This window comes from Lottia gigantea (genome assembly GCF_000327385.1).
Source record: "Lottia gigantea unplaced genomic scaffold LOTGIsca_5, whole genome shotgun sequence".
NCBI classification, from domain to species: Eukaryota; Metazoa; Mollusca; class Gastropoda; family Lottiidae; genus Lottia; species Lottia gigantea.
The window spans coordinates 1,322,401-1,336,059 of record NW_008709715.1 but is presented as its reverse complement, the minus strand read 5'-3'; the positions used below and the strand labels follow the sequence as shown (position 1 = coordinate 1,336,059).

The 13,659-nt window shown below is 35.3% G+C and overlaps 2 protein-coding genes across 2 annotated transcripts; one reads left to right on the top strand and one right to left on the bottom strand.

Moving 5' to 3' along the window:
* Window positions 1-5,672: 5,672 nt before the first annotated feature.
* Window positions 5,673-9,574, top strand: LOTGIDRAFT_154062 (hypothetical protein; the record flags this gene model as incomplete). Its single annotated transcript, XM_009061793.1, has 5 exons — window positions 5,673-5,706; window positions 6,746-6,901; window positions 7,027-7,113; window positions 7,376-7,449; window positions 7,742-9,574. 5 exons carry the CDS (start codon window positions 5,673-5,675, stop codon window positions 9,572-9,574), a joined length of 2,184 nt encoding a protein of 727 aa, XP_009060041.1.
* Window positions 9,575-10,682: 1,108 nt separating this feature from the next.
* LOTGIDRAFT_228935 (hypothetical protein) lies at window positions 10,683-12,232 on the bottom strand. Its single transcript, XM_009061792.1, has 3 exons — window positions 11,920-12,232; window positions 11,561-11,704; window positions 10,683-11,305 (listed from the first exon to the last, which is right to left on the bottom strand). The coding sequence occupies exons 1-3, from the start codon at window positions 12,013-12,015 to the stop codon at window positions 11,087-11,089; spliced, it is 459 nt and encodes a 152-aa protein (XP_009060040.1). The 5' UTR covers window positions 12,016-12,232; the 3' UTR covers window positions 10,683-11,086.
* Window positions 12,233-13,659: the final 1,427 nt, after the last annotated feature.

Sequence of the window (13,659 nt, the reverse complement as noted above, 5' to 3'; positions counted from 1 at the left end):
AATAAATGAGTCTGTAATTATATTGGAAAATATTTCTATCAGTTGATAAAGGATTTAAAGTAAACAGTGGCGACGCCAGCCTTCCAAGACTGGGGGTACAAATAGGGGAGAGAGACTGACTCCATGGGGAGACAACTGCTGAGGCTGAATTCAAAAATAAGTGTCCTCTCTTCACACAATTTTCGTCTCTAACATTTTTTTCTGTACCAGTTTCTTCTTCTTTTGTCAGATTTTCTCATTTGGTTTTATACTGTAAGATTTTGTGAGGATTTGAAAATTTTTCAGGCGTCAAATTATCATGCTTAGTCTACCGTATAAGAGCTTTAGATTAATGCTGTTGATTGTTGTATCATTAAAAGCCAAGGAGCCTGTCAGGCTTCGTGATGATCGGAAATTGCAAATTGAAAACAAGTGCATAAATGCTAATCATTCAATGTGACTCCACGATAACTTATGCTCGCAAGCCGAGGACATTTGGATTGGATACCTGATAGTATCTCATATGTCTACTGGTTTAATGTCACACTGAAACAAATGTGAGGGACTGGCATGGAAAAGAGGGCTGAATCATCCGGTGGAACAAAAAACAGAGGTCATGCTGCAGGATTTACACTCTGAAGGTCCTAAGAGTGTGACAAATTGAAAAGACTTTGGTAAATGACGTTCATTTTTCTGAATTTGATAGTTACTAACGAATAAATTATAATGATGTTGCCCGTCCTTCAAAACCCACATCAGGTGCAGAAAAGAAAACAATCCACTAACTTAATATGTTTCGTTTTATTTACTAACTACTGGTCATTAAAAATTGTATCAATATAAGAATAAAATGAAATCTCGAGTCTCTTTTCTCTCATTATATTAATATTGTTATGGTCGAACAGTATTTCTTTATACATTCACTGTACTTAATCAGCTTACACAATGAACAGATCGTGTTGGCCTCTTGGGAATTCATCAACCCCACAGTTGAGAAGGTAACAGCTATAAAAAAAATAAATCAGCATTACTTATATGGAACCACAGACATCAGCTGTATGAAAATTGGAATGGTGGAAATTGATACTATTAGTTACACATTAAACTTTTACAAAAACCTCTTTCCAATTCCTTTAAGTATCAATGCACATTTCCTTTGATAGATATATAGCTTGCTATAGTAATTTTATTTCCTTTTTAAACTAAAACATTAGACAAATATTATCCTGATACTTACTTTCACTGTTGACATAATTCATGATCAACATAGTGCAGATAAAGATATACAAGCATACTCCAGATTTCATCTTTTCTCGAAGGTTGTTGATCTCCTAGTAACTGGATAGCCCTTTGTTTTATTTTAACTTTACTATAATTTTATAGGTATAATTCCATAATGACAGTATCTTATTATGTGGTCATGGGTTTCTTTCCTGTGTATTTCCCAAAACTTACGCAATAATGATATCAGCTATGATAAAATGCAGTTTTTTGTACATCCTGCTCCGACGTATAGATGACAAAGGCCTATAGTAGCTATTTATAATCTTAGTGGGTGGTAGACATAAGACGACTGACTCAAACATTCTAAGAAAAGTTAATATTATCGAAATTCTCAGAAATATCACCAATTAAAATGTCCAATTTTGGCTTCATCATTGTCAATGGTTTTCGAAGTTGTACTAAATGATTTTCTGTAAGATTTCTAAAATGTCTGTCCTTTGATTAGTCAGAAAACGAACTGTAAATGTGAAAAATGTGATAAAGGAACGTTTCGAATACATTTATCAGGCTCGTAGGTATGATAAAATTGACTGATAATAGCAACTAAGGACAACTGAATGGAATCGATCACTCAGATTGATGTCAAATTCGATCTTCAATAGAAAGAGCAACTTCAGTTTTTCAAGTATATTATTTTCAAAGATTGATCAGATGCCTACAGATGCTGTCAGTCGTTGGAAATACAGTTGCTCTCATGCAAGTCGTATATTGACAATTCCGAACAAAGAGTGGTATCAGTTATGCCGTTATACTGTTCCAGCAATACCCGTCATATGATATATTGTAGAGATTGATAGCATAATATGCATTTTAGGCCGCCTAAAAGGCGACTATCGGAATTAATAACAGCAATGGCCAGAAAACAATAAAATGATTTATTTAACGTTTATTCAATCAATAAATATGTTTCAGTATTAATATTATACCACAGGCGGAACACATTCTTTACTGGAGCTAATGATGATCGTTTCTTTTTTAACCAATTTGTCAGGTACAATATTTTTTCTTACATTCTGTGTCTTGTATTAGTGAACACAGTAGGCAGATGAGATTCGCCTTTTGAGAATGTTGTTGTCCAATTTTTTTATAGTGAGCTCCAACTGTAAATAATGAAACAACAAGTGATGAATAAAACAAGATTCCTCTCATATTTTCGCATTAATATCATGGATCTATTACATATTATGAATGTAAAAACTATCGAATGAGATTCCACTTTTGATCGAAGTTTTTAGAATGAATGAATGATTGTGGTATTTACTACAAGAGAAGTTTTTCCAAGAACGGTAATTAATTGTATTGATGATGAAGAAGCCAAAACTTATACTTTCGATTTCACGACTGATAACTTTCCCTTAATGGCAGGTAACCAACATTGTTGGACAAGACATGACCCTGTCCCACAGTATATATGAAAATATATGAAATTCTTACGTCCATTTGCCACTACGTGGATCGACTTCATGACCAGGGTAAAAAATATCAACATTAATAAAAATTCTCGAGATTTCATCTTTTTTTTTAAACCTAGTAAATTTACAAGCTGGATATCCAAACTATGACTAGGTATGTACTGTTATTCTTAACGATATATATTGACGTGGTATTTCTTCATATCCTGAAATCGTTCCGTCGGAAATATATATTAAGAAATCGGCTATCAAAACAATCAAAACAGTGAATGAGTATAATTAAATGATAAGTCATGGTCTAATAGCTTACAATACGTTAGAAATTCCGCAATCGTGTTTCAATTCAACTGAAGATACAAGTATTATATAGATACAGAAATGTAGATTATCTCTCGAAAACAAATGGAAACCCTAACTAACATTACGGCCAAACAATAAACAGTAAATGCAATGTATCGAAGTACAACACAATACAACAGAAGAGAACTTTTTATGCTTATAAAAATCTGAAGTACTTTTGATTAAATAATGGAAGTAAATTCATGTAAGAAATGACATACATATCCTCAACAAAACCAGTGTCGTAAATTAAAGTTTTAGCTATGAAATGGACAGTAAGTAATTCAGGTGGGGGTCTGGTTTCGCTTAGGAAATCCGAAGCAGAGAATTTTATGGTAAAATTGACATTTGCACATTTAATCACAATTGACAGACTAGGTTTTGCAAGTGAATAAATACCAATTCTATCACAAGAACCAGTATAATATTGTTTGATTGGTAAATCTTTTTATCTAGTATAGTCTAAACGGTGTCTTTGCGTGGGGTGGGGTCTGATTGCCTCAAACAATATTGTGTTTCTGAAGATGATTGTGTTCTTTTCAGATACAATGCATTATAAACGTCAGTAACTCTTGTGGTTTGTCAATTGGCGGCAAGAACTTTTAAAAGCTGAAATGTTTTAAATATAGATGGGGATGAAACAGGGTACAGAATAACAGGTTTAATGAATTGACATAAAGTTAAATAAATTGATAATTTGTTCAACGATGGTTACAAACTCAACCATTCCAATATAAACTCAGTACATATCAAGTTCTGGTTGATTTCAATTAATAGGTCAACAGAGAGTTCTCAAGTGTCTTACTGTGTGATTCATTAGTTAGTAATGGTCAATCGCGTCTACCTGGTATTTTAGGCAACCTAATCATTTGCCTCAATTGGCACTGATTTAATTATTAAACTACTTTAAGTCATTATACTCCCAGTGAGTTCTACTAAGTAATTTCTTGGCCTGTATTTTTTACCTGGATATATATTAATTAATGTTATTTTGAAAATTAACCAGGAGATTGACCTAAAATATCTCGAAACTTGAGAAATCTGAAAGAAACATATATTTGATTAAAGAGCTCAATTGCTGAAAGGTTTAATTTGTTCGCAATGTGGAGAATATGTAAAAGAAAGGTTGGAAAAAATACGGTGCAAGCCAATTGACTGGTGCACTGCTTTCCACTGGCACGAGACTATATAATTGTATAGGATAAAATATAACACAAACACTCAACAAACAATTGCACCTGATAGTGTCCACTGAGTTATCTGCATTGTTTATGATTCCAAACGTTCTCGCGAAGAGACGTTTTATGGCAAAGGGGTACAACTTGTATCTACAAACGTGGTTAATTCAGTAGGCGACCATTGAGCTATGTACTATCTAAATATTGTAGAGTTTCCCGGGATGTTAGATATTATATCTCTCGGATTTAAAGGGGATTTATATAAAACAACCTGCCGGATCTAAGAAAAGGGCACTGAAAGAATTGTAACGTTGTATGCGTTACGACACTGAGAGCATCGATTTGCATAAATTTTCAGTTTGGATTGTGCAATTCCTCTAAAACCTAGCGTTATATACGGTTGGGCATGTCTATAATAACAATACCCTCAGACATCAAGCGGAAAATTGGAAAGATGCAAGTAAATGTTATAAATGCCTATATAAAAAAAGCTAAAGACTCCCATAAAAAAACCTTTTTAATTAAAATGATTTAAACAATATTTATTTATGCAAAAGTTAACAAATAAGATACATAAAATATATATAAATTGGATTCGGAAAAAAGAACACAGCTTAAGTGAATCCGTCTCCATATATAAAAGATACAACTATTGATACAAAAAAAACCCAATAAGTACTTAACTAAAATTTAAAAGATTAAGAAAAAAAAGGTGTGTTGGAAGAAAGAAAAGACAAAAGGTAGATAAAATGCAGACTTGACACAGTATATACAAAAGAATAGAATATTATTATATAATGTTGGAGGGTGGAAAGGGGATTTATGTGTGAATATTCTGGGATGAGGGAATTCTTGTAAAAGAGAGAGACAGAAAGTCCGAGATTCGATCACTGTCATTTGTTCGGAGTCCACTTAATAAACAGGCCATTTAATCAAAATCTTAATAAACGTGAAGTTGATTTTATAACGATTTCAGCACATTTGTATAGACTACTCAAAATTACAGATAGAATAGAAATAGTTCAAGGGAGACAGGTAGGGAATATTAGTTTCCATCCTATTTCAGTCCATAAATAAGTTTCCAACTGGATACTTGAAAATATACAGTAAAAACCAATCAAAACTTCTTCATTTAAGACACATTTCAGTCTCAATAGAAATTTGAAACAACTTTGATCTTCATAAATTTATAAATTATTACAACAGATTTATTTTTAGCTCAATTGGGATAAAAGACACCGAAATCCTAATCTAAAATGACAATAGACAAATGTTGTGCACTTGAGTTTTGATTAACTGATTTTGAGTAACTTTAATTCCTAAAGCGTGAGATAATATTAATTGTCTGTACTCATTTTTAAATGCATATTGTCGCTATGGCTTCATTTCGTATAAAACACATCAAATTCTGATCGATGGTACATTCGGACTGTGATATTATACGCCAGTGTAACTCTCTGTTATTCGATACGGATATAATATGTCTAAGTTTGTAAGGAAAACTTCGAATCAAGGTAAGATTGAATATATTGTATTTCTCGTCCCTGTTAAGTCAGAGGTAATTCAAATGTCCAGACAGTTTGATGTTAAGAAACCTCTAGACCACAAATTTCAAATTAGAATTAAAAAATAATGCAATTATTTTTCATTGGAAATCTTGTGCAATAATACTTGTATACGCATAATAAACCAACCAGTTTCCACATTTACATTTCAACGGACATAGCCAAAAGGGCCCATTCCACCAATTCAAATTCAGCCTTCTATAATATAACCATTTTAACAGCAGCGTCGAAATTAACTCTATTAAGCGTTACTAATGCGTCAAATTTTCAATATATCTTGACTATGAAATTAAGTATTTAGCCCCGGTACCAAAATCTGAAAGTAAATCCAATTATATCAGAACATAGTCGCGTGGAAAGGGGAAGCAAATACAAAAGGCTACCATATTACTACTACGGAGACCTACATCATCAGAATGTTTTATATTGGACTTTGGTTTATATTATGCTTGATATGATTGAAAAAAAAAACGATTTAAAATTCACACAGGAGCTCATGTGTTTTCAATGGCCCAAACATCATCTGTACTATTGATCGTCTGTGGTTTAAATTTTCCAAAAACAAAGATAACAAAATTGGAATATATGATTAAACTTGTCTAATCAACGAGCGCTAAGACATTTCGAGTGGCCTTCCAAGATTTGTCTGAGGTTTACACCTTCAAAATTTCTTGTTTAAATCTGGATAATGCCAAACAGCTGTGGGGAAACGATATACACCGACCGAATTATGTTACACGCCTATAGACACTGGAACGGCTAACGCTATAGCAACTCTCAGAGACTCTCAAATGGAAAGGGTACTGACCTTTCCCCCGCAAAGACTCCAACATGGGCATCCAGTCCCGTTTAAGTTTAACCGTATAAACTACATTAGTCTGTAATAGGCATGACAGCATTTCAACCCAAGTTACAGCATAAAATTAGCCTTTTGTACTTCGTTAGATGAAATAGTTATATTATAACCCAGCATTATCGTCTCTTACAGCTACAAGATATGCTCTAATAGCCTTTAAAGACATCCTATCAACAAAAGTGTGCTCTGTGGATGATGTAACTGGACCAAAAATTAAATGTGTCGGTGCAACAGTGAAAGTTATTTGCAATGGTTTGATACAGAAGGGAACAATCGTTACCATATCAGGTATGCAACAATTATGTTAAACCAGCACATAGAGATAATGCACAATCACCATGAGAAATATGTCAACCCGAATTTTTTATATGAATTAGATACAAAGTACTATGTTCACATTTCTTAAATTTCAGATAATCGGGAGTCTTTGGTAAAACAATGTGAATACTTTAATGTTAGAAAGTACTTTGGTCTTTCTACAAGGACCAAGTCCGTCCAAGGTAAGAATTTCATGGAAAATAACTGGCAATCTGAGAAATAGATAAAAGCAATGGTTTGACTCCCTTTTCAGTATTGTAAATTAAGTTATTTTTTTCTTGTATGATGTCTGCCACGATAATTGTAAGCTTGGACTAGCCATATTTTATTACAGTATGTTTTTCGATATTTGGGAAATGTTTGATATTGTAATGATTCGAGTGACTGTAAACGAACTATTTCCATGGTTTCTGTAGTAAATCGATTTTTTTTCTGTCATGTCAGGTACAAATTTTGTTAAGAAGGAGACCAAGCTAAGTCAAAGATCATATTCGGTAGCAGGTCCAATAACATGGAGGGTAAGTTGTCAGTTTGCCATTTTTAAAATAATAAAATTTTATCGACACTTGACAATATCTTGTTAACGAATTTTAATAGTTATTGTATCATAAATGCATCACTAATTGATTCGATTTATGAACAATTGCTTGCGAGATTCAGCCTCTTATATGTTCGTAAAGCATGTGGCACAATGTGTATGGATTGTCCTGGCTAGTGCAGGTATATGCTTCTGAGCCCATTTACCGAAACCTGTTACAAGCTTACATTCTTAATTAGCAAAAAACTTATACAACCAATTGTTAATTTCAGAGTGTCAAGAAAGTAAACAGCACTCCAATTTCTACTCGACGTTCGGTATGTTATAATCGACCACTACCATCACCTATAGTTAATCCCAAAAATCCTTTCGAGTTTCCCGATATACCATCACCCAACCGCCATAAAAATAGATCAAAGTCTTCTTCTAAACCGACTACTACCGGATCATCGACACGTCTCAGGCAACGCCTCATCACCGATTACTTTTCCGTTATAACCCGAACAAGTTCCTCAGATAAAACGCTAAACATTGAAGATGCAATGGATGAGCTTGATGAAACCAACCTTTCAGATGTTTTTGAAGAAGACCATGACAACAAATCGTTAATTTTGGTTAATAATTTAGATAACCTCTTTGACATGATACCAGAATCTTTAGTTGCTAAGAATCTCCGAGAGGAATTTGACGACACTTCTAATTCCACTGCATCCAGTTACATTACACACAATCAGGGTATCTGTTTTGCCAGAGACGTTATCCTAAATAATGCAACACGTAATGCTAATGTCATGAAATATCTTGATTTACAACAATCAGCTACGAAACGTACCACAGACTCACAAGACCCAGAAACATCTATAGCTTCTACAGCTAGAACCACTACCACCATTCCAACAGATGCACCTAAACTCACCGTTTCTGAAACTTCAACCTTTCGGACGTCCGTAAATACCATTGGAAAACCATCAACTCACACGTTTCCACCATCAAGATTACCTGGTTCTACTGGAGATATCTATGAAGAGTTGACTCCTATGGAGTTATTTCGTAGTTTAATGTGGAAATGTGATTACAGCAAACTCCATACCAATTTGATTACCGAAGATGTACTACAATATATTAAACTTCGATCAAAAACACCAGAAATATTTGCCAGAAATTTGATGTACAGATTATTTACTATTCAAGAATTGAAAGGATGTAATGTATATGGTAAAGGCTATATAAATGGTATTAGAAATGGTCATCTCAACCCAGACATAGTTAAAATTATCTACCGGCTTACCTACAGAATGTTTCCCTTCGTCAAGTTTAGTTGGCAGAATTGTGTCCGATGGATGAATAAATCAATTAGATATGTTACCAGTTTGATTCCGGAGAAAACTACTGTGTCTGATCCTGTACATTTACCAGATGTAACACCGTTATTATCAAGTACCATCATCCAATATTCAGACACTTCCATGCCTCATTCTACGGTAGATGTTTCCTTAATTGAACGAGATTCTTCAGCGCTCACTGACATTTTAGATAGCTCGTTGCCCACTTACCTCACCGTACCAATATCGTCTACAATTCGTAAAGATTCGTCAGTATGCATACCTTTGTTGATAACTACCAAACCAGAATCATGGGAAGACTCTCTGCTTCAACTCGGGGCCATCCAACCAACTCAAGAATCATGGGAAAATTCTCTTCAACCCACAGTACAATTGCCCGAATCTTGGGAACATTCCTTGCTTCAACTCACCACGCAATTGCCCTGGAAAAATCCCTTTCGAACCATCAAACTAACCCTAGAATCGTGGGACAATTCTCTGCTTCACCTTAATGAATCGTGTGAAGAATCATTGCTGAAGACAATTCAGCCAACGACAGAATCATGGGAAGATTCTCTGCTTCATCTCTCCATCAAGAATATGACACCAGAATCACAGAAACAACCATTGCTGAAGACAATTCAACCAACGACAGAATCCTGGGATTATCTGCTTTGTCACTCCATCAAGAATATAACGCGCGAATCATCGGAACAATCACTCCTGAACCAACGACAGAATCATGGGAAGATTCTCTGCTTCATCGCTCCAGCAAGACTATGACACCAGAATCATTTGGACAATCATTGCTGAAGACAATTCAACCAACGATAGAATCCTGGGAGGATTATCTGCTTCGTCACTCCATCAAGAACATAACGCCAGAATCATTGGAACAATCATTCCTGAAGACCATTCAACCAACCACAGAATCCTGGGAAGATTCTCTACTTCATCTCTTCATCAAGAATATGACACCAGAATCAAGGGGACAATCATTCCTGAAGACCTTTCAGCCAACGACAGAATCATGGGAAGATTTTCTGTTTCATCTCTCGAATACGAATATAACACCAGAATCATGGGGACAATCATTCCCTGCTTCAAAACTGGTAACTCCAGAATCTTGGGACGATTCCTTGCTTCAGATACCCATCAACCCCAACCCAACTCTGGAATCTTGGGACGAATCCTTACTCAATATACTCATTAACCCTACCCCAACTCCAGAATCCAGACGCTTCTTCAGTTAGTGTCGAATCTAGAATCTTGGACAGATTCATTGCTGCACCTTTATCATTAAATAACATCTTGCCCGAATCGTAACAATATGATGGCTAAGTACCTAACTTGTAAAAATCGGCATATACATTAAATAATCCTCTCAATAATGTTCGCATTTTATTTGTATAGAAATACTGTGAATTATGTAACTGTTGTGATCTTGTTTTTTGTAATGTTATTTAATGAGCATGTTTCGTGCCACAATTTAATTGAAACTGGACATAATTCACGGATTTACAACCGGCTAGATAGGACCGTGGTCTGAAATAGCAATGTACGAATTTGTATTTTTGTATTTTTGTATTTTTGTGCTGTATGGTTATATTACATCATTGTAGTGCTGCTTATATATACATATGTAAATATAAATAAGTTAAATGGTATATGTTTTCTATATGGTAGTGCAAATGACACTACTATTCCAAGGGGGAAGCTAGCATAATATTGTCTACGACATGACACTCGTATATCCATAAATAATAAGCCATTTTGTCGAGGGCTACAAACGTACAAATTAAATCATGGAATAACCATGATATCTGATACCACATCAATGGGTTCGCTGTTCAATTTTGTAACAGCAAATTGGAAATAAGAAAAATCAAATATTTGATCTAATTTTTAATGAGCACAATAATACATACATAGCAGCACTTTAATCTGCTCAGTATTAACTTTTTTTGTATGATATCTTAAAAAAGAATTTACCAATATTTCATCATCTTTTTCTATCACACGCTATCAAGTCATCAGATTCCTCCCGACAGGTAGAAAATCAAATGCACTAAATTTTCTACCCAGGATTCTTATCAATAAACAACCACCAGTAATTCCTGTTTTAGTTGTTTATATCATTCTATCTAGTAACTATGACAACAATATCGACGATGATTTCTCGAAATTCCCTCAAAGATCATGCAAATATTTTAATGCTGAACATATTAATAGTTGTGGGTATGATAAAATGATCAGGGGTTAATTCAATATTAAACATTCTTAGAGAATACACATCTATTGATGACGTATTACGTTAAACAAACTGTTCCTATTTAACAGTTGCTGTATATGTGGTCCAAGACTCATTGGATCAACATCAGGACTGAAGCGATGTCTAACCTTCCCTTGCTTGTCAATCAAAAATGTCTCGAAATTCCAGCTGATATCTCCAACTTTAAGTGGTGAATAAAACAAGTCAGATTCGAAAACGTTTGAAGTCTGTTTACAATATTTCTGAAACAAATTTTACAACACGTTAGTATAGAACTTCAGACTCCAAAGTTAGTTTGAGTCGTCGGAACTTGCGTATAATAAGCTAAAAGACGCATCTTTCCGACGAATAAATTATCTATAGCAATACAATTGGAGGTCCTAACCTGAACATGGTTACAGGAATTTTAAAAAGTTCTGCCGTATCAAAAGTAACAATAAAGTGAATGCTCACAGGTCAATAAGGAGGGTTAATCGTTATGCAACTTAATATCTAACCTTCAGATAAGTATACAATGGTTCTTCTGTCTGTCCATTGACTTGTATTTTGTGGAACATCTGAAAGTTTGGAACAAAGCCACCACCAGGACGAACATATTTGACACCATTTAATATTTCTGTTCCATTACCTCCTGGCTCTTGCTGGAAAAAGAATGAATCTTAAATATGTTGGTACTCAGTTTCTATAGCTATTTCCAATACGAATCCGCAATGACATTGTAGCAGAATCTTATCCCCGCCATGTTTTTCCTTGGGGTTCTCTATTTCTATTAACATATTGCTCGACAGTGGCAAAGTCTCCACTAAATTTTATAACACAACATATCATATAATATAGTTATTCAACCTTTACTTACCAGATTAAATTGATTGCAGGGAAATCCTAGAACCTTGAATCCCCTGGCCCCATACATAGTCTGTAGTGCATTTAGACCGTAGTAATGGGGCGTCATTCCTCAGTAAGTAGCAACATTCACTATCAATACTACATCATTCTGGTATTTCTGTAGACTGATATTATGTGCTTCGTGTATATCTGGTATAGTAAAATCATAAATAGATTCTGTTGATGCTGATTGTTGATCACAATCCACAGTAACGCCTAAACTAGCGTGAAGACCTAAACAGATCAACACGGCTAGTTGTAATACCGACTGCATCTCTCAGTAGTAATGACGAATGATATTAAATTTCAGTTATCATATCGAGCTCGGGTTTCACATGATTGCCATTACATACATTATAATCATTATCATAATCTTACATATAATCACTGATAAATATATCGATAGATTATTATTCTTATATAAAACTGATAGCCTTTGAACCCAGTAATACCCTTAGAAATCTTACAGATACGAAAGTAACCCCCTATTATTTTTAAGCCTTAAATTACTCGTACTCCATGCCGAAGAACCGCATCCGACTTAAACATAAGCAATTGCCTGCTTTACAGATGCCATTTCACCCCATTTAGTTATTATACTCAACATTACGATAGCAATATACACTACAGCACCAGACTTTTAGAATTATAACATGAACGACAAATTGATGGTCAGATGCAATGTTCAAGTTTTTATTCTAATGGCATGCGCAGGAAGTTGTGGAAGGAAGGTTGGTCTTCAGTTCTAAGTTCAGCCATCAGCTTGTCATAAACATCAAACTGGTGTCGCCTTCCTACCCAGGGTCTCACCCAGCACTTTCTCCCTCTCCTCTTCCTTTTCTTCTTGGACTCTGCCTTGGACATCTTGACCTAGTGCAATGCCAACTGCATGAGGTCGTTGTGATGCAAGAGAGCAGCAACAGCATACTGGTGTTTCTCTTGGTCTGTCATTCTTCTGAGGTCTTCACTCTTCTGAGTTCCAACAGGACTGGCGGTGGCCTCTGCAAGCCCCTTATATATGGCAAGTGGCTGTCAGACGCTCCTGAACGCTACCAGTAGATTAATAACGCTCGGCGAACGTTGGCCAACGCTGAGAAACGTTGGCGACACGCCGGACAGACGTTCGACGGACGTTACACAGGCGTTACGTAAGCATTACCCAAGCGCTAGTAACGCGATGGACACTCGACCCTGATGGGCCGGCGTCCGCCTAGCGTCCAGGGAACGTCTTAACTTTCGAGTAACGTTCGAATAATGCCCACCAACTTTCGTGTAAAGTTCTTCTAACGTAGCGTTTTGATAGAACGTCGTGAATTTTTGTGCACACCCAAAAATATTTTTCATTCTCAGGGTTCGCCGACGTCCTTCGACGTTCCCCAACGTTTGCCGATGCTCGTCTAACTTTCTTGTAAAATGTTTCTAGCGTTCTCGATGTTCCTCTGCGTTTGACCGCGAATTAGTAAGTTCCGGTCGCCGTAAGATCGCAAATGATCACAGTCCAGTGTGATTTGGCTATTAATTGCGACGTTCAAATATGCATCTCTCTGACAAAATGTTTAATTGTGGTATCGGTGGCCAGTAATTTTCTTATTACCAATTATCTCCCTTAATCTATAATAGAATCATTGTTTCACAATTCAAGCTCAACGTACTATCAACGAAAGCCAATATAAATATTTTAAGGAACTAAAAAAGTTTTGCGGTCTGGCCA

Excerpts from the sequence above, each read along its gene's own strand:
- LOTGIDRAFT_228935 (XM_009061792.1), bottom strand. The coding sequence starts at position 12,015 with ATGACGCCCCATTACTACGGTCTAAATGCACTACAGACTATGTATGGG. Across the intron at positions 11,705-11,919 it reads CCTGCAATCAATTTAATCTG|CAAGAGCCAGGAGGTAATGG; the intron begins GTAAGTAAAGGT and ends TTCTTTTTCCAG. Across the intron at positions 11,306-11,560 it reads CATTGTATACTTATCTGAAG|AAATATTGTAAACAGACTTC; the intron begins GTTAGATATTAA and ends AATTTGTTTCAG.